Source organism: Ursus americanus, chromosome 3 (genome assembly GCF_024610735.1).
Source record: "Ursus americanus isolate L20-20 chromosome 3, mUrsAme1.1.p, whole genome shotgun sequence".
In the NCBI taxonomy this organism is placed as follows: domain Eukaryota; kingdom Metazoa; phylum Chordata; class Mammalia; order Carnivora; family Ursidae; genus Ursus; species Ursus americanus.
Genome location: NC_142129.1, coordinates 54,869,125 through 54,896,962, shown reverse-complemented (window position 1 = coordinate 54,896,962; position 27,838 = coordinate 54,869,125). Strand labels below are relative to the sequence as shown.

Genomic DNA, 27,838 nt, shown 5'->3' with positions numbered 1-27,838 from the left:
GGAAAGTACAGAACACTAATTAGACGTGGTAGTTTGACAGGTGATTTAGGGGGAAAAATGTGTAGTCTCCTAGTCATTCCTGACAGGTTAATAAATTTAATACAGATTTAATTAAAAAAATTTATCTGAAGAAAAGTATTAGTTGGAAAAATTTTCCTTGACAGATAAGTATTAAATAAATAAATATTACTTTACCAAAGTTTATATTAATTTTTCAATATCAAATATAATCACTAATTTGGACCAATTCTAAATTCAGAGCTACAGACTTTTTTTTTTTTCCAGAACACAGATTTGTACTTAAGTAAATAGAAATCTTAATTGAGTTTTCATAGTAGAAGTACTTGGTGGGATTGGAGGGGTGGGGAGTGCATCTGTTTTAATGAATGTAAAGAAAATGAACATAACAATTGTCTAATGTAAATAGATACAAGTGATTTTTCTAATTGGAGAGAGTACGCTCCCTCATAACAGGAAAACTTGAAGAAAATAGAAAGCTATATACATTGTTTTGCTTTTTTTGTTTGTTTTTGCTTTAGAATCTGATTAATCTAAGGTCATATTTATTTATCCCAGTGTTCTCTTCTATTTTCCTATTAATCTCTTCTTGGCTGTCACTTTTTCCCCACCGTCACTTGCCAAGTTGCAGTGCAATTTTGCTCATTACCTATCTGGGTCATGATTGATTCTAACTTAAAGGGGTTACAATTTGTTGGAGTTTTACTCAAGTTTCTTCATTTTTGAAATACCATATTTTTCTCTCCCTAATTTTGTGAGATGATGATGCTCCCTTTCATCTGAGGAAATAATTTGTATTCAGAGAGGGACTTGCATGTTTATTAGATGCACATTTCTGGTCAATGAGCTAGGACTTGTGAACGCTTTGGTAGATTTTTAAAAACAAGTATGCTGTATTTATTCTCAATGTCTTTGGAGGATCTGAACTACCAGACAGACAGCTTTATTCACCTGTACTCCTCCCCCTTTCTCTGCCGGCTTTCACGTAATTTAGTTGAGTTCTGTTTGAATCTTCATACTAATTATTTTTACTGTCTAGTCAGAGACCATCGTGGCATCATAGAGCAGTTAAATTGCTAACACTGTTCTTCTCATACCTCTGCAGCTCCCTTCTCCAGTTCCTAGGTTCAAGTGCATGCTTTTTCCAAACCCTATGCCCCTTCTCCTCCCAATAGTTGACATGGGAACCACCTGCCTCTTTTTTAAGTTCCCCAGTTTTCTGCCCCCTTTTCCCACCAAAGCCATGTTATTTAACAGTTCTAAGCCTTGGCCCCTCCCTGTGCATGCCGTGCCTTCTCCTCCACATGCTGCTTCTCCATTGTCCCCCTTTTGTGAACTACTTCTACTTCTCTTCAAGCCCCCATTGCCATCTCATTTCTTTTCTGAGAGTTTCTCAGTGTTCCCAGATAATCAGTTGCTACCTCCCTTCCAGAACTAGTCCCGTGCCTTGTTGTAGAATCCTGATGCAACAAGTATTTGTTGCCTGGAATTCTCGTGCTCACGGCAGCGATTTTTACATAAGGAAATACTTCTGTCTGGATATTGCACCCAAAGATACAAATAATATGATTTTAAATTGGCAAGGCAGATATAAGAAAAGAACTTTCATATCCTGTGATATGAAAATGAGACATTAATGAGAAATCAGTATTTAGTCACGCAGGAAAGGCAAGAATTAGGAGTCTGGAGGAAAAGAAGGTCCTTGAAATATTTTCTAATGTGTATTTTTCTTATTAAAAGAAAAGCAAATAAGAACGAATCAAAGATAAAAAGCAGATTCATCAAAATGTAAGCAAAATATACAGACAGAAAGGCAGCAAGAAAGATATGTTTAAGAATTTTACACCAACATGCTTTTTTTTTTTCTCCCCTCATCAAAAGCTTCTGTAACGTTCTCTAACTGTTCTTACTCATCTAGAAACTATGGAGTACCGTGTTGTATTTTTAACAGTGAAAACAAAGGGAGAAAAGTGGTAGGAGAATTCAGAAATGTTTCAGAATTTTTCACAGTCCTTTTTGTGGACTGAAATGGGACTGGTTCTTGTCGGGAGGAGAACAGTGTTCAGGGCTGTGTGCTACTTACAGGATCACTGGAGCTCATCCTTGTATAGTTTTCATTAATCTCTTCTTGTGCTTCACAATGTCTTCCAGAATCCTCTGTCAGCAGCAGCTCTCCAGGGTCTGGCCCCAGCTCACCAAACAATGGGCCAACTGGAAATGTTACTGAAAATGACACTTCCGTTTTGCCACCTACTCCTCATGCTGAGGTAAGACTGTTATTGTTTTGGTTCTTTTAAAAATTAGATCCTTAATTAGCCCTGTAAAACAAAGTGATATTTCTAAAGTGTAAAGCCACCTGTTCTTAGTTATTTTTCCTATAGGCTCATCGTGTATGGAATGGAATTAAACTTGGTCTTATTTACCAAGTTCAGATGACAATTATGGTTTGGAAAGCAAATGAAGTGTGATCCCCCCAAAAAACCACTCTTAGTGTTGCTGAAGATACATTCCCCATCAGTTGTACAACTCAGCAGTATTGTGTTTGGTTCTTGGTTATTCTGATGGGGGTGGTCCCATAAATAAGTAAAAACAACTTCATGCAAACCTCTCAGAAGAACAGCCTAGCAAAGCAGGTTTTATCCATTTGCCCCAGAGAGTAATGAAAAAATAATTAACATATTATAGCTGAGGAACATAGGAACATACTGAGCAAACATTTGCTGAGGACCTACTAAGCGCCGGTCATTTATAAAAATGAATAAGACACAAACTCTTATTTCTGAAGAATGAAATATTAAAGGAAATTCATCTGACTGTATGCAGTCAACCCTAATAACATTTGGTTTTTAACACCTAATTTATTGAAACCAATGATATAAGAATAGAGGAAGATAAATTTGTGAGTCACCAAGAATTTTTCTATGTAGTTTTTGTATTAGGCTAAGCAAAGGCAACAGTCTGTAAATAGCCATTCTTATGGAATTGGCTTTTCTGAAGACACCATCAATTGACTGAAACTCTTGATTTTTCTTTTCTGTCATTATAATTCCTCCTTACCATGAATTGCTCTATGCAGGCAAAGCTGGTACAATAACTTCTCATATGTAACTGTAACATGCTTCTTCCCTTGTATTTAATACAGTCATGGTAACTTAGGGTTGAAAGAGACTCTGATTCTTGGATCACCTATATAGCTTTCCCGATGCGTACTTATCAAACTTTCTCTAGAACACTACTACTTATAAGGAGCTCTTTTTGCTGTTTCCTGGGACAACTCAGTTGATTTTAGAGCGTTAGCTTGACAAAAATGTCTCCTGTGCATGATGCCAATATCTGTGTCTCTGTAATTTCATACACACACACACTTGTAATAAATTATTTCTAAATTGTAAAATTACCAGGCCAAAATATAATTGAAAGCAGAAAACCAGAGGTTATTTCTGATAAGTAAAGGACTGAAAACAGTGAAGTCACCTTTGCTCTGAGGACATTTGTGTACTTGTTTTTGGGGTTTTAAGATTTTATTTATTTATCTGACAGAAAGAGAGAGAAAGAGAGACAGAAAGAGAAAGGAGGGCAGCAGGCAGAGAGAGAGGGAGAAGCAGGCTCCCTGCTGAGCAGAGAGCCCAACGTGGGGCTTGATCCCAGGACTCTGGGATTATGACCTGAGCCCAAGGCAGATGCTTAACTGACTAAGCCACCCAGGCGCCCCTATGTACTTCAGTTTCGAGTTTTGGTTTTCAGGGCCTCACAGCACTCAAGATAGAAGGCAAAGCTCAGTCCTGACCAAGGAGGATAACCTAACATGAAATTAAGCTGGAATTTCAAAAGCTCATGCCTACACTATGTTGGTGAGTCTCTCACCCCCACTCCCAGAAGTGTCTGGATGCAGACCAAAGCAAGGACAGGATTTCTCCCTGAGAAGTTTTAACCAGAAGCTAGTCCTTGCATGGAGCTGTGGCCCAAATTTCTGTAATTTCAAACCATTATTTTGGTTTAAAGTGCCCAGATTTGTTAGGGCCCCTAGGTGTCTGGAAAAGCATATATAAATCCTCTCTAGAGGAATACACCTGCATTCTAGATTTCAAAAAATTTCCTTCAATTTTCCAAGGAAAATCGGTAAAAGAGATAGACATTCTCTTGCTTATGATCAGCTTTCAGCTATTTGAAGAACAACAATTCAGGCCTCACCATTATCTCCAGGTCCTTCATCTATTTCTTGTTTTTCACAATCCTGCTGTCCCTCTTTCTCTTTTTCATTATTCCTTCTTAAAACATGATACCAGCTCAGTTAAGTACTCCACATATATTTGTGATCAGAGATGTAAGTGGAATTCTTGGACTGTTGGTTATAGATACTGTATTTCTGCTAGCGCAATTAGATGTCAATATGGGTCAGTTTTCTGTGACCCTTTAATCAGTGTCCAGGAAAAGAACAACTTTGTCACAGACAGTTCTTAAAACTTTGGATTTCCATTGCCTCTCAGTTTGAAGAATGTGATTCTCAGTAATAGCGGAAACACTAAAGGGTCTGGATTCTAAATCAGCTCTGGATGAATTCTGTGCCCTTGGAAAAAGAAATGACACAGTAAACTACATTCAACAGCATGTATGATTCTTAGAAATGCATTGTTAGGGCTAAAGGGTACAGACGACCACTTACAGTGATGATATTGTATTAGGTTCTGAAACAACAGTACGGTATCTTGATCAGAAAGCATTTGTCGTAGAAGTACATTTCACAAAGGTTAAGGGTGTGATGAACACAAAATTTATCTTGATGGTTACCTCTCTGGAGGGAGCAAGGTGGGGAGGGTCGGGAGAGACATGCTTTGTTACTAAAGAGGAAGATACACATATTCTTTCATTAGAAATACATATATATGTATATACTACTTAGTACAACATACAAGAACAATCAAGAAATACATATTTGTGAGATTAGGAATGGAAAAAGGTGAGATTTTTCTCTTTACTTCAAACTTTTAATGACCTGTTACATTGAATATCCCAGATTATGAAACCCTACCTTTAAATTTCAAAATATGCTGGAGAGTGAAAATGAAAGGAATTTTTTATATTGTTTTAATCTATTTTTTATTCCTAAAGCCTTCCCTGTCACAAATATCTGTTTAGATTGCCCTACCTTTTCATCTACTTACTGAACATTCTGTTACCACAAACTTTTCCTTCCACCCCCACCAGTTTAAAAAAAAAAGAAAAAAAACAGAAGGAAATGTGATTTAATGGAGTTTGAAAGAGTAGAGGTATTTCTTCAGGTCAGTGACAGGACATTCACCTCCAAAGCTGGAAAGACTAGTTCAAAAGCAAGCAGTGACTTACTTCATAATGAATTAATTGTGTGCCTGAACTATGATCCAAAAGGCCAGGTGGGCAGACCTTTATGCACTGATGGGTAGCCTCTCCGTGGCCCAAAACAAAAAATTCAGCCCTGATGGCTAACATGTGGTTTTCTGCTGCATTACATTTACAGAGGTCTGTAATGTAATTCATACTGGAGAGCTAAAGAGACAGCAGAATTCAGACGGAAACTCTCCACAAATTAATATCCTAGCTCTGTAACACAAAATGCTTGCACCTAAACTAGAAAAAGAGGAAAACAAATATTTTTTGCTAGTTCTTTATTAACAATCATTTCAGATTTAGTATGATTTTTACAGACATTTTCCAAGATTAACAATAGTGTGTAATTTCATATCAACAGACATAGTTTTAAGGCGTGAAAAATATACATCAACTATGCTTTCAGCTACACTTTCAGAAGCCAAGCTGGTTGCACAGTTCATCTTTTACAAAATAGGCTTATTCTACCATCTTTGGTTAACCAGCACAGGCGAATTTTCATTTTTAGATAGTTCAACAGTGTACATTTGTATGAACTCTTTATTCTGTGACCTGTAAGTAGAAAAGCATGTCACCTAATTGTTTCAGAGCCCATGTCAATGAATGGGATTCTAGTCCCTTTTAGCACTTAGGAAAGAGGAAAGTAAGGCTGGATCTCAGGCTGATGTTGAGGCTTCGGCAAAAAGACAATTTTTAGCATGTAATTCACATGTCCTGCATAATTAAGGCAGGAGTAGGAGAATTTACTCCTCTAAGTCCCGCCTAAGGAAACAGCACAGTGAATTCATAAACGGGTCTTGCATTCAGAAGGCTCCACGGGAACCTGGCTCCAAAAGCAACTACTTTGTCATCATTGGTTAAGTCACTAAACTTGTCCCTGACCTCAGGTTCCTTATCTAGTGAAAGGTGGTAATACCTCCTCCAACAGCGTTGTTGTGAGGAGTCAGTGCTGGGAAGGCGGGTGGTGAATTGTGAAGTGTGAAAGGAGTTCATTGTTTGTTGTTGTTATCAATACTGACTCCTGGTGGGGAAAACTCATTAGCATGTTTGTCTTCAAGCCAGCAGATCACATGTGAGAGTGAGTCTCCATCTGCTCAGACCACTTCTGTTCCATGTCTTCTATTTCTTACATGTGCTCAGTCCTGAACCCGGGTTGTTGGAGCTACTTGTTTTACTCATTTGTAAACTTGGTTGGGGAGCTGAAACCTCAGGAGTTTCTATTTCCAGCTCCAGTCAGAAATGTCTTTACCTATCTAGTTACTTTATTGTTAATACTGCGGGCCTGTGGGTTCAGATGTTTCCATGAATATCAACACCATTATTTTAGATTCCGTAGATTTATTTGATAGCTATGTTAACAGTAGCCAAGCAGCTGGTTTATTTCTATTTGAACATTAGTGGCTGGCTCCGCTATGCTATTTTTTAAATCATTTTTTTTTCCAGCAGATACAAACGATTTTTTAAAAAGGATTCTAATAATAAGGTTAAGTACTCTAAAATCATCTGAAATGTCACTTGTTTTGCCCCAATCTCACATGACTCATCTGCCTATTGTTTCATAATAGTTGTTGTGACATTTGCTGTAAATGTTATGCTCCCTTCTGAGTGGGTGTAGAGCTATGGTTTTAGGTGGCAGAAAATAAAATGCCTTCCCCCCATCGTTGGGGAGAAGAGGTTGCTATGACAGAAGAATCATTTAGGAGGAATAACATGAGTCAATATTATAAAGCAAGACCTTTAATGAGACCTTCAGCAGTGCCTTTTAAATGCAAAGGAAGCCCTGTCAAATGATAATTTCTGGTCTCCAAATCATTTCATAGTAATACATTCTTGGATGTCCAATAAAAATAAAAACTTAGAGATTTAAGTTTCTAAAAAATTTCTTCATCACATGGGGATGGTCATTTTCTATCAGCTATCTGAAAGGACAAGAGAAAATAAATACTATTTAAAAGATTACGGTGAAAACCATAAAGAAGTATTAAATGATTAAGAGATTTTTTTGGTTTGGAATTCTTTGTTGGGTTTTGTTTTGTTTTCGTTTTTAATGTGGCTCTTTCTTTTAGATAGTCTAATTTGGGGATCTGGGACCTTTTAAAGCTACGGCAGATTGAGGTTTACAAGCACGTTTTCCTGAATACCGCACTAATACACACGCATGTAACCTGATCATGCTAGTCGGAGGTGCTTCTGTCCCAGGCCGAAGGAGTCGATGTCCAGGGAAGGTGGGCAGCTGCCCAGTCGTAGGCCGTGAGTGGTAGAGCTCAAATGCAGGGCACTGAGACCACACTTCTTTTCACTAGCCCGACTGCTCCTCACCAAAACTCTGTAGATACTTATATTCTTTTTCTGATGCTCATGCATATTGTACATAATTTTGAAATGTAGTATATTTAAAATTCTACACCCACTTTTTCTAAGAGCTGCTTAAAAGTAGGTGATTTTTTTACATAACTAGTGTTCTGTTAAAGGTCATCTGTTGACTTCTTTGTCTTAAGAGTGAGAAAAGTATTCCTTTCCCTTCCCTTCCCTCCCTCCCTCCTTCCCTCTCTTCCTTCCACCTTCCTTCCTCCCTTCCTATGTATCTCCTATCCCCACTTCCATTTTCCTTGCCCCCATAGGCAAGTCATTCTTTCCCATATTTTTGTTTGCATGGGCTCTTACATCATATGCATTTTCTCCTTTGTGTCCAAGAATTTTAGTGAGTATAAATGACATAGTGTTATCAATCTCATTCCGTTTCTTATTTTTATCACAAAGCATATGTTTTTAGATCTGGTTATGTCATTATGGATGCAGATACCTAATAGTTTGCTTTTAATCACCATAACAATCCATGGAGGGTGGTGCTCCATTTTACCTACCCATTCTCCAGTTGGATGCCCCAGTGGCCTCCAGTTCTCACCCACCACCAAAAACTGCTTCAGTATATACTCATGGACATTATCCTAAATGATGATGAATGAGAGCTTAAGGAGAGAATTTCTTGAAGATATAATTCCCAGCAGAAGAAGTTGGGGGTCACGGTATATAATGTAATTATTTTATTGTCATAAATTATTCACCAGGATTGTTATACCAGTCTGTAGTCCCACCAGCAGTGTGTGATGGTTTTTGCCATTCTAAATCCCTATGACATTCGAGATTCTGTATTTTTCTAATTTTTACCAGTGTTCATTTTGTAAGAGATTGAATCTTTTCATTGAAAGGAATAGCTTCCTGATTTCAATAGCAAAATTAATAGCTCTATGAAAAGACACATCATTTTTCAGTTTATTTTACTCATCTGAATTGCAAATATTATCCGTAAGATAGGCTTCCAGTTGCTCCGATGGTGAGAAAACATTTTGAAGGTCATTATTAAGATATGAGTACGCCTCCCCTGAACCCCACACCTGACTCAGTCATATCCCTCTTCTCCACATTATGCTCCTTCTGGTGAAATGCTAGTTACCTATCAAACCCTTGTATAAATTTGACACCCTGCTCTGTGCCACTGAAGTGATTGAACCCTATTTTAATTATAGTAATTATCACAGGTCATTAGAGTTTGTTTTCTACTTTTCTGTGCTCCTAACTAGCACATGAACTTGTATCATGTAGGACATCCTTATACATCTACCATCCAATGACATACTGCTAACCCAACTGAATTGTTATTTATTAATTGTTTCATGAATGTTAAGAGATAGTCATTTATGCCTTTAATATTTCCATTTTATCTAACTACAGCAATAGTTTCTGGTTCTGAAAAATTTTTAGATTAAAACCATCCTCTCCATGTTCTAAGATGTAAAATGTTGGCATTTTAGCACAGCTTTGATTTAAGGGCTGGATCAGTTTCAGAATTGCTTCCTGAAAAAAATCCTGGCTTTGCCCTAAAATGCTTGCGATCTCACCACAATGCTAAGGTGGGGTAACCTTCCAGGCTAAGAATACTGGTCGGGATCCTTCATTTTCTCAGTGAATTGGCACCTCTCACCGACCTGTTGGGCTGGTTTTCAGGTGTGCTCGCACTCTTTTAGCAGTGTAGATAGACTACAACTCCAGGTTCTTGCTAAGAAAACACTAACCTGGAACAGATAGACTGTGCTGACCATAAAGCCGTACTGAGGAAAGTTGCATTTAAAGAAGATAATTTGAGAAAAACATTTTTTCAGGTCTGTGAAGTCATTTGTGATTCAAGTCATCCTGTGAAATGCTGTGCCTGTTACCTTGTCTGTAATTGAAGGAGATAACTAAATAATGTCCAAGTTCCTGAAGTTCTGTGATACGGTACTATACCAGTTAGTCTCTGTGGGAAGAGCCAGCTAGGTACCGAATGAACCTGGGGGACTCAGGACTTTCCTTGTTTGCTCAGGAATTGTGTCTGTGACTTGAAGACCCTCATGTCTATAAAGTCACCAGCGCTTTCCCTTTCTTCTCATGCCCAGGTCAGCTGGTTCCCAGTTGCACACATTTCTTCTTTTGCATTAGCCTCAGGACCTGATCTTGCTTCCTCTTCCTCTCTAAAGCTTCCCCCACACCCTCCTTTTTCTTACGGTCTCATGTCCTTCAGGAATGGCAGCAGAGCGGGCTGGGTAGCTTCTACAGCGGTACCTGACAACAAACCTTGGAGCCTCGGTCAGCTTAAAAGTTCTATTGTTGACCCCAGTGGGAGCCAGAATTGAGGAAGTCACTTGGTTTCTCCATCCAGAACTGAAGCACAACGATAGCTGCAGAGTGCTTATGAAGAATAAGCTAATGTCCCAAAAGTCCCTGGCAGAGGGCTTGGCACACAGTAGGGGCTGAAAATCAGTGCACTGTCATAGGAAGTGGAGCTGCTCAATTTTGATATGAAACTTCAGTTTAACCCCATAGTAAGAATATTCCCCAGTGTCTTCTCTTTCACCTCAAAGCCCATGTGAGCAGCTAGTCCACTGCTGCCATCATTACATGCAAGAAGAAATATTTTTCTTACTTTAGTATAGGTTTGCTTCCTGGAATGCGGTGGGAGGATACTGCAGAAGTGCATTCTGGGAAACAAAGATGACCTCTTTCGTGAGGCCTGTGGTGTGTCTTTGGTGCCATTCCCACAGTGCGTGTCCAGGGTCAGTGCTCTGATAAGCAGATAACAACCTGGAATGAATATCATACATGACTTAAAGTGCTTATTTTTCCACATGTGTTTCTCTTCTATGAAAACAGTAAGGGAATGAAATAACATTTTATTATAAATTACTATTTGCTGCTAGTAAGCTAGTCAAAATATTTTTCACTTCTTCATTCTTTTTGTTCTTATTCAAGCATCTATTCCAAACTAGAAATTAATGTTAAAAGCATATTCATGTAAGCAAAACAAAAGCTTGCCTTTTTAATTAGAGCAAATAGGCGACTGCTACTCAGAGCTCCTGAAGTCATGCAACCTCATTGTAATGATAAAATCTTCTCCCGCAGTCTTCATGCAGTGGCATCTTAGACAACCTTAATTTTGTAAAGGATTGCGTCTAAAGTCAATGTAATGTTAAAGAAAAAAAAAGGTTTCAATATGTCTCTTGGTTTTCATGCACAAATACCTGACTTCTTTTGAGAACAAACTTAGCTTGGAATTCTAAGTTGCCATGAGAAAAAATCTCCATTTAACCTTCTGCTCTTATTATGTGAAGGCTACGGCTCGTCCGCAAACAAACGTATGATTGAGGTGATGTTTTGGAATAACATCCTGTGTTTTGGTGGCGCATCACTCTTCAGTGACATTCTGAGGTTGCATTGTATTAGCACATGATATTTTCCCCAGTTAATTGATATCCCAGGTTTGTCCAGGGGAAAATCTACAGCTCCCCCAAACATGCTTGACAAGTTATTATATTTACTTTAGTCAAAGCCCGTGTGTGCAGTATCCCTCTTGGAGGTGGTCTATTATTGGAGTCCCATATGCTTTTTGTTTGGGAAGAAAGCAGTCACTGTGTCATACTGTTACATGGAGTATTCTTTTTCAGGGATGTTGTTCCCTTGGGGACCATATCAGGCCAGAGTTCCTTAGTCTAATAAGACCTTTGTAACTCTTATTGTATAAGAGTTCTGGGAGGGAAGCAAGAGTTAAACAGAAAATGTAATTCAAGCAACCATATTAGGCCACATGTGGGAAAACATGACTCTTAGTATTGGATTAAAAAAAGGCATTTGTTGTAAAAAGGACTGTGATGCCAAAACATTCAAGGTATTTTCAGGGTAAATGAAGCCTATTGTGGCACAGGGAACTCGTAACATTTTAGCGTTTAGCTTAGCTTCTGAATATGAATGATCTAAACATGCACCACACAGAGTTGTCTATTCATATATTTTATATTAAAAACATACTATTAATTATAGAAGTCCTATATGGTGACATCTAATCTTAGATTTTCTTGTGTGAGTTTCCCCATCCGTAAAATGATGTTTAATCCATATAAAGATAATGATTATAGCAGTATTATATACATATTCCTCACTCAGTAATACAAAAATATATACATAAGAATTAGTCACTTTAATTGTTGTACCAATTGATGACAGACACACTATTATGGTCAATAAAGGTAGAATTTTTAAAAAGAATTTTGCAAACTGAACATAGAAGCCCTTTCTTCAGATTCTGTGATTATGTCTAATGAACAAAATTTTAATTTAATTTTCACATGTAACTTTTGGATACAGAAATCATAAAATAAACAATTAGAATACTTGACTATTTTGACTAATCATGATAATACAAAATCTATTTTCTGAAATGTGGGCATTTTACAGTAGATTTTATGATACAATAATGTTTTGAGACTGCCTTTTCATTTTTTTTTAAACAGCAAATGGTGTCCCAGCAACGCATTCTAATTCATGAAGATTCCATGAACTTGCTAAGTCTTTATACCTCTCCCTCTTTGCCCAACATTACCTTGGGACTTCCGGCAGTGCCAACGCAGCTCAACGTAAGTCATTACACAGCAGCCCAAGTGATATTTTCAGAGGGGATCTCTCTCTCATTTCTTGTGTATTTAGACTTCAGGGAAACTTGGTGGAGTTCGCTTCTCCTAGAATTCACTTACTTCACTCTGAGTTGTGTGAAGACGTTCAGTTTGATGTCAAATTAAAGAATTATACTGGTTCACAGTATGTAATATATATAAAAACAATAACTAACATTTATAGAATGTTTCATAGCTTTTAAAAAAGAAAGCACTCTCCAGATATATTAATTTACTAGCTCCACACAGCCGTCCCATGAAACAGAGATTACAGGCCACATTTTTACAGAAGAAGCAGCTGAGCCTTGGAATATTTAAAAGCCCAAGATCACAGAGCCCTTGAGTAGCAGTCCTAGGACTCAACCCAGGCCAGGGTTGAGAGATGAAGCTTCCAAGCACAGCAGCATATGTTTATAGAATTTATTTTGTGAATGACTTTATTTTCATAATTTAAGTTACTGACTCTGTGGTACTAAGGAATACATATCTGGAAAACCTCTCTAAGAGCAATATTAAATTCTTCCCAGGAGATTCAGAGTGAATCAATTACTTTAAAAGTCCTGAAATTTGAAATAGGATCTCTGGGAGGTAATTGTCCTACTAGCAGAAGATAGCAGTAATTATTTTATACATATTCCCCAAAATAATATAAATTTTAGTCATTGTAAAAGATTGGTAAGCTTTACCTGGAAAAATTCATCTGTGAACTGTGAGTAAAGTAACTTGTACTTATGCAGAGGTCATGTGATGCATTAGGTTTAAAGAGAAATTTATTTCAACCCTTGGCACCAATTTTGTCAGACTTCAACAGGACATCTTCCATGGAGTCCAGCTTGTCATATTCACGTCTTTTACGATACACCCACACCAGGAAATTTTTAAAGAGGTGACCATGTTGTGCCTCATTTATTTTCAAAATTTAAGCCCTGTATATGGTGGGCTAATTTATGCACAAGCACACCTATACTGACATTTTTAAAAGATAGATTTTGTAATTGGGTTCAGTCCATATTCTGCAATCAATCTAAGAGATATCTGGTTATATTTGGTATTTTTTATAGAGTGGAATGTTATCTTACATGATATAGTAATCTTATACCAGTGAGGAAAAAGCAGAATTCGGATGTTGTTTTATATCTGGAATTGAAGAAGAAAGGCTTAAAAGTACTGATTTCAGTTACCCCCCTTGAAATTCCCCATGAAGCATTTGTAAACAGTTGGTTCTAGTGAAAAGAAAAAAAAAAAAAAGGAATTGGGGTGAAACTGAACATAAATATTCATGGATGGTATTTTCACATCTCCACTTATTAAAAACTATTTTTCTTCCATTCCTCTGTCTCCTATTCTCCTGATGATAAGCAAATAGTAACACAAAAGCTTCTCATGACACGTGAATAGGCATTTTATTTCCACCCTTTTTTGCATGTTCTAAGTCATTCCTACCAACTAACACAAACATACACCACCGTTAATGTGGTCAGAGAGAATTTTTTCCCAAAGGACCAAGTACGAATGCCAGACCATTTAATGTTTCAATGGTAATACAATTTGGTACCGTTGGATGAATAAACCAATGTGGTTTGGATTGAAGTTTCATTTTTCTTTGCTTCCATTTTGGTGTGGATGAGGCCATCACAATTAATTTTTCAGGCTTAGTATTGCTTTGGCAAAGGGATCTCTAATATTCCATTTCCCCACTGAAGAGTGGGAAATTTTAAGGAAAAGAGGCCAGGAGAAGGAATCACTCCTAGATTAAACATTGCTTTGACTCGCCATGTGACTAAGACAAACCATTTACCTCTTTGTCCTTCAATTTCTCCATCACTGAAAATTGCTTTGCTTCCCTGGAGCACAGCAATTTTGGAAGATGAAACATGAGTTTTGAAAAGAAACATGCCACATAATTTTGAGGTATTAGACTTCTGCTCTTGCGATACCAAAATGACCTCCATTCATTAAATTCTTTGAATAGGATAATTCATTATTACTATTGATGATGTAATTATTATTACCTTATTACTGTGTTATCATACATTTCAAGTTCTTAATAGCATTTTTATTTGATCTAATTTCACTTGTAGTTTATTTTATTAAACAAAAGTATCTGAAGTGTCATTTTCAATATTTAAAGATTTGGGGATCTGTTATGAATTAATACAAAGTACACATTTAAATCAAAGTCCTGCATATTTTATACAACCTTTCATTGAGTTGGCTGAAGAATTTCATTTTAAAAATTAAATATTGGAACCCTACAGCTCTGTGAGCTTATTAGAGGACATAAGAGGAATTGCTCCTTTTGCTTGAACCTCCAAAATTACAGACGGTTCTATCTCCAGCTTCTTCATTGCTATGATAGAGTCATTAGTTTAGCAATTTGAATCAATTTTACATTTCCAGTATGCCCTTTTTACTTCAACAGTATACTAAAATCTTTTTTAAATAAACTTCCCAGTTATTAAGCCTGAAATTAACATCATTTTCAGTGTGAAAAAAAGTTCAGTACAATGGTACTCAATACTAACTTGTCTTCAGTACTTCAACCCTATTTTTATTTCTCCTCTGTTAATTCGGTTAGTTTAAAAAGACACACTGTTGGGCAAAATAGGCGAAGGTGATTAAGAGGTCGAAACTTCCAGTTGTAAAATACATAAGTCACAGGGATGAGAAATGCAGCCTAGGGGAATATAGTCAGTAACTGTACCACATTTGTCCGGCGACAGGTGGTGACTGCACTCATCACGGTGAGCACGTCTAGTGTAGACAGATGTTGAATCACTGTGTTGTACACCTGAAACATGTGTGATATTATATGTCAACTACACTTCAATTAAAAAAAGAAAACTAAGAGAAAAAAAAAAAGACATGACTTTATACATTTTCCCTACTCAGCCATCAGTCAGATGGGGTTTTCTTTCGGGTGGAGGAGGGGAGAATTATGGAATAAGAAACTCCGCTAATGGTGTACAGACCCAATGGATGAAAGAGGATTACCATCTTTATTATTTCTTGACACAGGCTTCGAATTCACTCAAAGATAAACAGAAGTGTGAGACCCAGACGCTCCGACAAGGCGTTCCTCTGCCCGGGCAGTATGCGGGCAGCATCCCAGCATCTTCAAGCCACCCCCACGTTGCTTTAGAGGGAAAGCCCAACAGCAGCCACCAAGCGCTCCTGCAGCATCTATTATTGAAAGAACAAATGCGACAGCAGAAGCTTCTCGTGGCTGGTAAATAATAATGGCACTGTTCGCGGGTCATTTTAGGACTTTATTTATCCGCAGTGCAGTGTAAAGTCTTTTTAGCTCAAGACCCTCGTAAAAATTGACAGTGTCACACAAGGGTCTCCCTGACACTTGATATTGTGGGAAAGGCTACTCTTCTTATTTATTCCCTTAGACACGTGGTGGGGGAAAGCCCTGCACCTTATAACCTTCATGCCTCTCGAGGTGACTGCTGGGGAGTCACGGGTCAGATGCCTCCCTGTCTCATGTTCTGGCACTTCTGCCTGCATCCCCTACGACCTAGCCTTCTTCTGATGTTTGCCCAGTAGAATCGCTAGTTTTCATCAGATTTATCTCCTGGATCTATTTTCTGTGGTTCTTTGTCTTGTCTTAAGCAAAATTGTGTGTATGTGTGTACATACATATATTCTTTTTCAGGTGGAGTCCCCTTACATCCTCAGTCTCCGTTGGCAGCAAAGGAGAGAATTTCACCTGGTATTAGAGGTACCCACAAATTACCCCGTCACAGACCCCTGAATCGAACGCAGTCTGCACCTCTGCCTCAGAGCACGTTGGCTCAGCTGGTCATTCAGCAGCAACACCAGCAATTCTTGGAGAAGCAGAAGCAATACCAGCAGCAGGTCCACATGAACAAAGTAAGCCCCCAAGTCAAAGTCAGGGTGTCACAACCACCAGCGGGGAAACTGGGGTTCTCTTCTCTGATCCGGGCACACAAGAGGAGGATGTTGGTATCTGTGCATCACCATCAAAAGGAGATAGCCACCCTAGCCCTCGGGGACAGCCTCACAATATCAGTCTTTTCACCATCATTACATTCACAGGATATTTGTGGCAACATTATTATAGATTACTAAAGCCTTTGATGATTGCGGGCCTGTTTGAATTCAGAAGCACACTCAGGCGCCTGTGTGCAGAGCCCCATTTTTTGGTTTCGTAGAAAAGGCTTGAGGCAGAGTTGAATGTGGTGGATTGACAAAAATCTTGCACAGGTGCAGGCAGATATGACAAGGTGAGCCCACAAACTGTTCCTCAGCCACTCGTACGTATCCATGTTCTATTTATTTTTTAGCATGCCCCACTTTATTCCAAACAGTGTTTGAAGCAATTTCTCAGAAATGTGTGGTAATTTTCTGGCAGCCTTATTGTGGCCAAAATGGAAAGCTGATGTCTGTATCACACCACATCCTTAGGCGCTCTCCTGCTGAGGTAACCACAAAGAAACAGTGATTACAATATAACAATATCAGACAGGCCAGGCTGGTAAAACATTTTCAATGAACTCATAAGCAAAACTGGTCTACCCAGTTTTGACACAACACTCCTCTATGGTAGGTTTACAAAGCCGTCTTCTCATTCCTGGAAGTGTTATTGTCCTGAATAGCATAATTCTACCCACTCTCCCTTGTTACTGTATCACCTACAAGGATCTTAGAGAAGTATGATTATTAAGAAATGACATTGTGTTTACTGATAGGTAGCTAAAACTTGGCCTACTGTTGAAAAGCTTTCTTGTATCATGAGAGAAACGAAGCAACCCTTCACATGCAAAGGTCTAACTGGAGAATAACAATAGGAGAAAGGGGGTTCTTCATCGTGGGCTCACTTTATTGCAGGCAGGGCCAGAGTATTTCCCTTCTCTTTGGCCCCCCTCCAGCCCAGCCCTTTGCTGCCTTCAAAGATGATGTGTGGGGGAGGAGGAGTGGATGAGGAAGTGGGTACTGGAGTTGGATGGCCGTGGCCAGTGACTTTGCTGCCATCTCTCACTGTACTGCACACTGTAGTCCACAGCACCGCACACTCTTTATATATCATCAGATTGATGCTGTTATTGCTACAGCATTTCTCTAAATTTAGCAGATTATTTTGTATCAAAGCAGTCTCACTGGAGGAGGCCAACTTCTTTCTCGTAGCGTCCTGGTACTCGTTGACTTGAATGTGACTCTGCATATGTTTACTATATTATGGTAGAGTTCAGTTTGTTTGTTTTGTGGTTTCTCAGCACTACGTAAAACTGCTATGTATTCTTGAAAAATTGTCCAGTGACTAATGTGAAAAATTTATGAAAGAAGAAAGATTGGGAATCCTACCTTTTGCCTCATAATATTTTCTTTTGTTTTTTTTGGGGGGGTTGTTTTGTTTTTTGGGGTTTTTTTTTGGTTTTTTTAAGAGAGAGAGAGAGAGCAAGAGAGCATGAGTGGGGGAAGGGCAGAGGAAGAGGGAGAGACAATATTAAGCAGGCTCCACACCCAGTGCATAGCCCAACCTGGGGCTCAATCTCACCACCCTGAGATCACAACCTGTGCCGAAATTAAGAGTCAGATGCTGAACTGACTAAGCCACCCATGCACGGCGTTGCCTCATAATATTGTGATTTGGAATTAAATTCATTAGATTCTTATGAATACTTTAAAGAATATTTTGGAGTACATTTCTTATGACCTAGAGATGCCAGTGTTTCAGACTCAGTGGTATGCTAATAACCGGGTCTTTATATTTTAGTACCACACTTGAGATTTTGACAGGCGGATGCTAACCTCAGTCACATGGAAGAAACCAAGATGAAAAGCAGGCATTTGCATTGAGCAATGAGAAAGCAAATCTTATCAGAAACCTTCTCCCATGTGGAGCTGATTCCTTGGAATCTGTTAAGAATTCTTCCCAAAATTAGAAACAAACCTATACTTTCAGGTACATGTTTGTACAGTGGTTTGATTATTAAATCTTGTCTTAATTAGGCAAAATGAAGTCCAGAAAACTTCAAAGTACAAAGCTGATCTTTATATATTAACCCCTCTCAGCTTGGGTGTTTAGATTACTCAAGCAGGTCTCCAGTTGGCTTTTCTCCAAGTATGTATTCCATATGTTTGATCCAATGGCATATGCACATTCAGTATCCTCCAGATTTTGAAAATATTTCACCTGCCCTCAATTGTCTAAGGGAACAGAGAAGAATCTTATTAAAGAAAATATTGAATCTCTGTCCTATTCTGAAGTATTCACAGTAGAACCATCAAGAAATGAATTGCTACTGCTCACCCTTCCCCATGAGGTGATGAAAACATTTATTTCACATGGTGTGAGGGCCATAACCTAGATGACAAAAACCAATGAGTTTCTGTATAATCATACATTTATGTACACTCTAACCATTTTGAATATCCATTAATGAGAAATAACCACAGAAACTTTAATTTATGTCATTTTTTCCTGGTATAATGGATGAATCTGTATTGAATCATTTCAAACTGGAGCCAAATAGCTGGCATCGTAAAAACATGGTCCCTGCTCTTGAGCAGCTTCTTATAGTGGGAAATATATGCTCACATGAAGACCTAGGTATGCAGATAATGGATTTGAAAACGTCCTTTCCTTTTGCTCCCTCAACTTTTTTATGGTTCTTTTTTAAGATCTAGAGAAGCAAAACATGCAGTGACAACGAAAAAAAAAAAGTAGATTTATCCCTAAACCTACATCATATGAAATACGATTGTCCTTCCTGCTATGAAATTTTTAATGATACAATTGAATTGCTAATAATCCTTAGAAGAATTAAAAGCAAAGCTGTCCTTTTCAGAGTTTATCCAATAATTGACTTGCTAAATTTTGAACTATCTCATATCTTGCTATTATTTGAATGCATTTATGAAAGCAGTCATTCCTTCTTATTATAACTCTACAATAAATATTATTAATCAGACTAAATAATTTACCTACCTATTGCTTATTACTTTAATGACATTTACGTGGGAAATTTGTGTGTCCTAAGAATTATTTGGGTGTTAAGTACTTAATAGGTGAGCAGAAATATCCCTGGAATGTGTTTACATAGTAATTGTATTGTTATATCTACACTGTGAGGCAGGCTAGGAAGGTGAGTGGAAAACCCATCAAAATAATTCTTCTCTTCTGCTCCATCAGTTTGAATGTTCAATTTTTACTGAAAGTGTTTTGAGAAGTTTAACCATAAGAAAGTCATGGCTATTTGTTGTTTTTTTTTTTTTTTGAGACATTTAAAATATTCAGAAATGCCTTAAACAGTTTCTGTTGCTAACGTATAGGACATTCTTACAATGATGACTTGTGAGCCTTTTCAAAAAACCAAGAGTTTCTTTATACTACATCAAAAGAAGACTGTGGCTTTTCCTGGTTATCTTTTGTTTTTTAATTGAAAGATAAAAAAAGTTTCTAAAGTAGAATTTTCCCCAAAAATACAAAATGGCACGCAAAAAAGTAAGAGGATATTGGGAATTTTCTTCTGAGCTAATTTCAAGTTTAAATATTGCAACAGATTTTCTCGTAAAAGAAGACTATGATTAATGAAAGCAGAACACACTGCAGTTACTTAACCATTTTTATGATTTTTAAAGGAGTATTCTAAGCACTGCCTAATTAATAGAAGGGCAGATCTCTAGTCGTATCACCATCTGAATGACATACAGAAATTTTCCTGAGTGTCTTCACGCATTTTTGTTGTGAGATAATTTGACATAGACCTCTGCCCCCTACCCAATGACAACATTATTCTTTAAATTATTTCTGTTATAATTAATAGAATAACATTGGTGCACACTCAATAATTTCTATTTTAACTAAAATTTTTCTATTTTAACTAAAATACCTATGTTTTTTGTATTTATTCTCTCAAATCCACATAAGCAGGAATTTCAAGAAACTTCTTCATTCAGTACTTATTTGAATGAAATACTAATTTATTATGCATTTATCCATTTAGCAACTCATATTGAATTCTTGCTTTGTGCCAGACGCTATTTAGGCACTAAGAAAATAACATTTAGTGTCTTCATGGAGCTTACAGTGTGGGGAGCAGGGGAGTGAAATATTCAGTAAACAGTAATAACAATGTGTTAAGTACTCAGATAGGGGACAGGAGGAAGAAAATTGTTTTCTTTAAGGAAGTAAGACTTGAGACTTGTTTTTAGTTACCTCTCTGGGGCTTATCTTGTCCTTCTTATATCTTCCCTTCTTCCTCCCTCCCTCCCTCCCTCTCTTCCTCACTTCCTCTCTCCCTCACTCCCTCTCTCTCTCTTTGTTTCCCTCTTTCTTTTCTTTCTTCTTTCTTTCTTTCTTTCTTTCTTTCTTTCTTTCTTTCTCCCTTTGTAATATGCTCTGTGATAAATATCTTATGCATTCCTTTGACTGGATATCAGCCAACACTTTTTAAAAAAACCCACATTAATCATGAAATGATATCTTATACATGTCAAGGTTCACTGTAGATATAAGTATTTATTATATATTTATTACTATGATACTTAGGCATTTTGACATGAGTGCTATTTTATCATAATAAAAATATATCTAAGACGAGATTAGTAAAGGGGAGGCCAAGCAGATGTCCTGTGTTGCGCTTATTAAAACAGGTAGATATTATGTCTGACAAGCAAGGCATGAATATAATTCTGTTCAAATGTTGAAATGGAGTAAATGAGGAGTTTTCATTAGTTTTTGGAAGAGAATTTGACCCTTTTTGTGAGTACTATCTATTTTATTCTTTTTCTTGAGATAATTTTCTAACACCAATGTTACATATTCTTCATAACCCCTCATGATTCATATCCACTCCTTGTCCCCGATCATCCATCCACAGCAACCCATGGGACTATATTTTTTGCTCCCTGTGGTCGCACACAAACATAACATGTGTGTGTGTCTGTCTGTGTGTGTGTGTGTTATTTTTTTCCTTATAAAATATCTCTGAAGACAGTTCTAAAATAGAACTATTTTGTGGGGCGCCTGGGTGGCACAGCGGTTAAGCGTCTGCCTTCGGCTCAGGGCGTGGTCCCGGCGTTGTGGGATCGAGCCCCACATCAGGCTCCTCCCCTGTGAGCCTGCTTCTTCCTCTCCCACTCCCCCTGCTTGTGTTCCCTCTCTCGCTGGCAGTCTCTATCTCTGTTGAATGAATAAAAATAAAAATCTTTAAAAATAAATAAATAAAATAGAACTATTTTGTGCACTATTGAGCAAAGTGTATATTTTCCCAAGGAGATTTATAAAGATTTATAAAGATGTAGCATTCCAGAAAAATCTACATTTTTTAAGTCACACTTCCTATTATCAAACAGCAAGGGAACACTTTGTTATTAGCTTTATTTTAATCAAGGTAATTATACCGTGGCTTCCTTGTGGGAAGATTCACATTTTAAGTATGATTAGATGAGGATGATGAACCAATCTTTGCTTTCCTGCACCTATTACTCCAAGTGTATCTTCCCCTCCCCTTCTGTTACACACTGTGCATCCTCCCCACACCTTCTCCATAGGTAGCTTAGGGATAGATCTTTTACATAACACCAGCTCCCTTTTATAAGGAGGATCCACTGTAAACTGGGACACAATGCTAACATTCTTATGTATATTATCTTCTTAAACTTAGCAACTCACTCTTTTTAGTATCACTACATTTAATTTAATTTTATTTATTTTTAAAGATTTCATTTATTTATTTGACAGAGAGAGCAAGAGAGCACAAGCAAGGGGAGCAGCAGAAGCAGAGAGAGAAGCAGATTCCCCCTGAGTAGGGAGCCCCCACAGGGCTCGATCCTAAGACCCCAGGATCATGACTCAAGCCTAAAGCAGATGCTTAACCGACTGAGCCACCCAGGTGCCCCACTAAATTTAACTTGAAAGGGCTTACGTAGGTGGACCAACATGACAGGACTAGCAGTTGACAGAGCTGGAATTCTGACATAGGTTAAATGACACAAAAGCCTGTCCTGAACCTAAACGTGTACTTAGGATTTTAGTGTTGTTTTGATCACTGAGCAGGAGACAAGATTTTCCTTTTTTTTTTTTTTTAATAAATTTTTATTTTAAGTAAGCTTCACACCAAACGTGGGGCTCGAATCACTACCCCAAGATCAAGAGTCCCAGGATCAAGAGTCGTGTGTATGCTCTACGGACTGAGCCAGCCAGGCGCCCCAAGACAACATTTTCCTAATTTTATTTTTGCCAAAAAGTAGAAAACTTGCAGTTAAAGGCAAGACAAACAAACAAAAAAGGAGAATGATCTTATTTTATGTATTTATTTATTTTCAGTATTGGTTTGGATTTGCCAAGATGAAAAAATTCTTTCTGCTGACCCTACTTCTCAACTTTGCACACATTGCCCTCCATCCAGTTACTAACTTGGAAGCCTCTCTACATGGATCTGATGGTGGGACATTCAGATATCCACTGGATTGTAAAGCTTTCCAGCAGTGCGGTGTGGGTGCCGTACGGCCAGGCCATGATGTTGTAAAATTGTTATTTTTTTTAGATTGGGCAAACATCTTCTCATAAGAGCTCTGAGTGAGCCTGACGCTGAAAGTCTACTGACTTCAAGTTCAACTGAAATGCAAATTTGGCATCTCATCTATGGGTGGTTGGAAAATGCCTTGTTTTAAGTTTTGAAAAATGGATGAGTAGAAACTTGAACTGGGCTTTCATTTAGGAAAGTAGGCATTACTGTTGTCAGATTTAATTTCTCTCTCTCCATTTGACAGTATGTTTCCAGGCAGAGTCTTTAATCAACAATTTAGGATTACATTTTGCCCATTAGATGGATAGTATGTCCAAAAACTTGAGCAGGCACCGCAAGGCAGTCCTAATTTTATAACAGTAAAAAGCCCCCTCGATTATTTATCTATCTATAGAGGTTTATAGAAGAAACTTTGACTTTGCCCTTAAATAGATGTTATTTCGACATGATTAGCCCAATGTAAATAGATCCGTGTAGGTATGTGCTGAGCTTCAGAAAAACCACTTACTGCCATACCGGCTTACATCATCACAGAGAATTCATATAGGAGCATTTCACTACATAATTACTAGTTGATGGTTTATAATATACAGAAAATGGCTTGTTGCTTTATTATTAGATGTGATGAAATCCTGTGTTTGTAAAAGAAACTAAATGACCATTTCAGTGGATTAATGTGTAACATTCATAAACGTTCCCAGTGCTGCTTTCATAACTCGAAGACCAAGGGAAGGACCTCGACCTTTCCTTTTCACTCTGCACTGTTAATCTAGTCAGAGACGCTTTTACTGAATGAGAAAAACAATAGTTGGACATGACTATGAGGTAAGAAAATAGGGGAAAGAAAAATATCTGGGGAATTAAACCATGTGAATAGTTTGACTGATGTTGATTCCAGGCTGTTCAAAGGGAGAGGGAAGCTAAATAATTTGGTTGTTTCTCAACCTTGACAAATAGTTTCATTTGACAGGATGAAATAATTAAGTCTTACTAAGGAATTTTTAATAAAGCTAAGTGATTTGTGGACATGAAAACCACCAATGTGTGGCCGTCTCTTTGTTATAGGTTTTGGTTGCTTATAAATTCCTGATTTTAGTTTTCTTCCCCTGTATCTTTCTGCCCTTTCTCTAAATACTTATGAAATCTGAGGGATTAGAGTGACCCTGAAATGTCATGGTCCTAGAGCATTCCCATTCCTTCAGGCAGAATTGCACCCAGGTCTAAGCTCCCATATTCTAAATGTACCTTTATTCTCTTGCTATCAACTTAGTTGTATCAACCAGCAATAAAAACTCACGTCTAAAAAATAATTTCCTGGCATGGAGTCATTGATGGTGTTCCACAAAGATTTATTAGCCACCATTATGCTGCATGCTGAAAATGAAAATAAAGAAGGCATGTTCTTTCCCTTGAATGACCCTTAGACCTGCAAACAGATCATTCTAGTCAAAGAAAGTTCTATATAATGAATAGCTCATATGAAGTGCAACATCTAGAATGCTTGATAACCTTTCCGAGAGAAGTGTATGGTGTCCTGCAGAATATTTATTAGTTTTGCAACTTTGGACAAAGTATTAAACCTCCTCATCCAATTCTCTAATTGCACGTTTTAGAGGTTTATAGCGAGGATTACACGAAAGGAGGCACTGAAAGTGCTTTGTGAACACAGTAAGCACTGCTGAACACTAATGCAGTATTTATATTCTTCTGTAGCACTAGTAGTTTAATTTTCTTTATTCTGTTAATAAAAATGGCTGGCTGTCTGGAAGTGCTAACATATTTCCAAGACACATTTCATACTTGCCTCAATCTTGCATCAGGCTCCTTTGTTGTAAACCAAACCACTAAATTTCGTTCCAGCTTGAGCCTTTGTATTCATCATGAAGCAGACCTTGTTTTCTCTTTGGAACAGTATTATGGTTAATTATTGAATTATTTAGTGAGGTATAGTTTATACAGCAAAATGTATTCCTTTTGCTGTACAGTTCCATGAGTTTTGACAAATGCATATTGTCACGTAATTACCACAAGCAAGAGATAGAACAGTTCCCTCAACTTCCAAACTTTCCTTGTGTTGCTCCTTTGTAGTCAATTCCTATCCCTACCTCCAACCCCTGGCAAAGTGGTTGGATTTTTGACCATGTAGGGAACATAAAACAACTCACAAGTATGAAGGATGGTATATTTTAAGAGCAGGCAGGCATCAGCTCTAAATTATCTAAACTCTATAAGGTTTAAGTAAGAAGGGCCATAAGGGATTATTTTCAGAGGTTACAAGCAGACACTGTGTACTGGATCCTTTCCACTGAACTGCTGTCGTTGGCCTGCCTCGTATCTTAGCAAGCATTTCAATTATTGGTCAATCTTTAAAAATAGAAAGATTTCAAATACAAATCCGGATTTCTGGCATTGTCTTTTCTGAAAAATTGAAAATCTGGCTATACTAGGGCCCACATTTCCATGTGGCAATTATTTTCGGGGGTTTACTCTTGGTCATCCATTTTAAATAGGGCTTGTGCTGCTATCCAGATTACCAAAGCAAGGGTTGATCAATAGGGAAAAAGAGAGATGTTTATGAATCAATTGATTTGAAGATCATTGGCTTTGAGGCTTTGTCTTTTCTGAGAACAGTCCAGAATCACAGAGGGTGCCTTTCCTTAACTGTGCCTCCGTACATTACCCTTAAAAATCGAAGAAAGAAAACTTTGAAAGAAAGTGTACTATCACCTGATGATTGGAAAGGGGATTATCAGGGGAAAATCCTATTCTGTAATAAAAAGACATAAAATAACACAGTGCTGTAAAAGAAGGAAAAGTAGCTCATTTGTGTTCTTGTTAAGTCTTGTTACACTCTCTTGCTGGGGATTTTATGTTCTGAAAGTCTATCTTTCTGTTTCTACTTTTGCCTGCCTCAATCCAATCTTCTATAGCAGCCGGAGTAACCATTTACAAATACAAATCAAATCAGTCAAGAGATTGCTTAAAACTCCCCAGTTGCTCCTTATTGTACATAGGATAAAATCCAAGCACCTTTTCGTGGCCTATAAGGCTGTCATGATCTGACTCTTGCCCCCATCGCTGACCTCATCTCCTACTCCCTTCCCTTACTTGCTGACCTCTAGCCACGCTGTCCTCCTCTCCAGTCTGTGGGGAATGTCATTCCATCTCCAGAAATTGTGAGCCACTGTCCTGTATGGAATGTTCAACTTCCAGATCTTCTCATGCCTCCATCTTAGTATTGGAGTCTCTCTTACCTCAAACCTCACCTCTTCTGAGGGTCCTTCCCTGCCCAGACAAATTAGACATAGATGCTCACCGCTTTCCCCATCATTCCGCATTAAGTTCCAGTCTTCAGCTACTTATTTTCTGCCTCTTCCCCTGAGAGGTTGCCTAGCTGTCTGCTCTACTCAGGGTGTGGCATATAGTAAGTGCTGAATAAAAATTGCCCAATGAATGAAAGAGTAGGTGGGTAACTTTCTCAAACTCACTAGAAACACTTAAGGAGGCGGAAATTTTCAGTATCCTTTCCAGAAGTTAACACTCGTTTAAGTTATTGAATTATTAGGATGTTTTGAAACCAGAAAAAGGATATTTTAATTGCAGGCCTTGTTCTAGACAATCATTTAAGTTATACAGATAAACATGTTTTTATTAAGAATTCACTTGGTCCCTAGATTAGTTTTCTATCTCTTCAATATTGGTAAAAAAGGGCATTTTTCAGTTTAGACTTTTAATTACTATGAGTAATGAACCAATATTTAGAAAATATTTCTCTCTTGTTATTTAGTTTTAGTTCTTCTGGCAACTTCCCTAAAATGCACAGAAGCGAAATGGCATGGAGTATCTTGGCTCGAGGCGGAGTTCTCTAAGTAGACCTCTCCATTGGAAAGCCCTCCATGCTCCGCATGTTGTTTTTGAGAACAGTTGGTACATACCTAATCTATTTGTGATTTGAGACAGAATTTTATCATTGTTTTAAAATCTAGTTTCCTTGGAGCTAAAGGGAAAGGTTTCATTTTCCAAAAGAAGAATTTTGCATTTATTTAAAAGAAAAAAAAAAGAACAAAAACAAAAACTTATGCCATTCCCCAAGTAAAATCTGTCTTCAAATCTGAGGCAAAATAGGAAAGTGATGAGTTGGGTTGAAGGTCACTTTGCATAGTTTAATAATCACATTCAAACACTTGTGCTTAATGGGTTGTTGACAATTTCAGAAAACCAGATGTCCATCAGAAACAGATTTACTCCTTATTCGCCCTTGCTCTTGGTTGCCATTCCAAATCTGAAGGTATTTGTGGGGACATGAAAGATCTCCTTGAGAAAAATTTTAAATATGGAATTTAAAGATACTTTATCCGATAGCACTTAGGCTTATGTTGACTCCAGGCTTTGTCAAACAGTGTAACTTAGGCAGAGACGAGCTTAATGTGCTCATGTGTACAGGTTAGCAGCACGACCTTTAAATATTATTTCATGAATTTTACATCATTTGCCAGTAGAATATGTGATATTTAACCTGGAATATAAAATATCTAAATTATAGATTTGCCATAATTATGAGCCTAGCAGGGATTGAGAAGAACAGAATTGTAACACTTAAAGGTGTTAGAAATTTCGATAAATTATCATATCTGGTCCATAGAATGTCAGGGTGAGTGGGAGGAGTGTGTGTGTTACAAACCCAGAATGGTCAGAGATTGCCCGCACCATTCTTAGGGTTTAGCACGATCACCGTGCAGTCAGTAGCAGGGAGAATACGGAGGAACACTGACAGATGAGGAAGAGCACAGATGAAAGGGAAGGAGAAGGAGAAGTGCAACCATCATCTTCCTCTCAGCTGGGTTCCCCACCAAAGTAACTCACCTGGTGTCAGACGAATGACACACGGTGTGTTTTACAGATGGACCCTCGGCCTAGATTCACACAGGCTCGCACATTTATCTGTCACACAGATGTTTTGTCTTGTGTTTTGTA

The 27,838-nt window shown here is 37.9% G+C and overlaps 1 protein-coding gene across 14 annotated transcripts in view; it reads left to right on the top strand.

Moving 5' to 3' along the window:
* Positions 1 to 27,838, top strand: part of HDAC9 (histone deacetylase 9) — a 726,671-nt gene that overhangs the window by 326,007 nt on the left and 372,826 nt on the right. For all 14 annotated transcript variants that reach the window (XM_045793088.2, XM_087860991.1, XM_045793089.2 and 11 more), the window contains 4 exons: positions 2,170 to 2,285; positions 12,204 to 12,326; positions 15,381 to 15,591; positions 16,024 to 16,241. In XM_045793088.2, the coding sequence (XP_045649044.2) occupies positions 2,170 to 2,285; positions 12,204 to 12,326; positions 15,381 to 15,591; positions 16,024 to 16,241 (668 nt within the window). The remainder of the gene's footprint in view (positions 1 to 2,169; positions 2,286 to 12,203; positions 12,327 to 15,380; positions 15,592 to 16,023; positions 16,242 to 27,838) is intronic.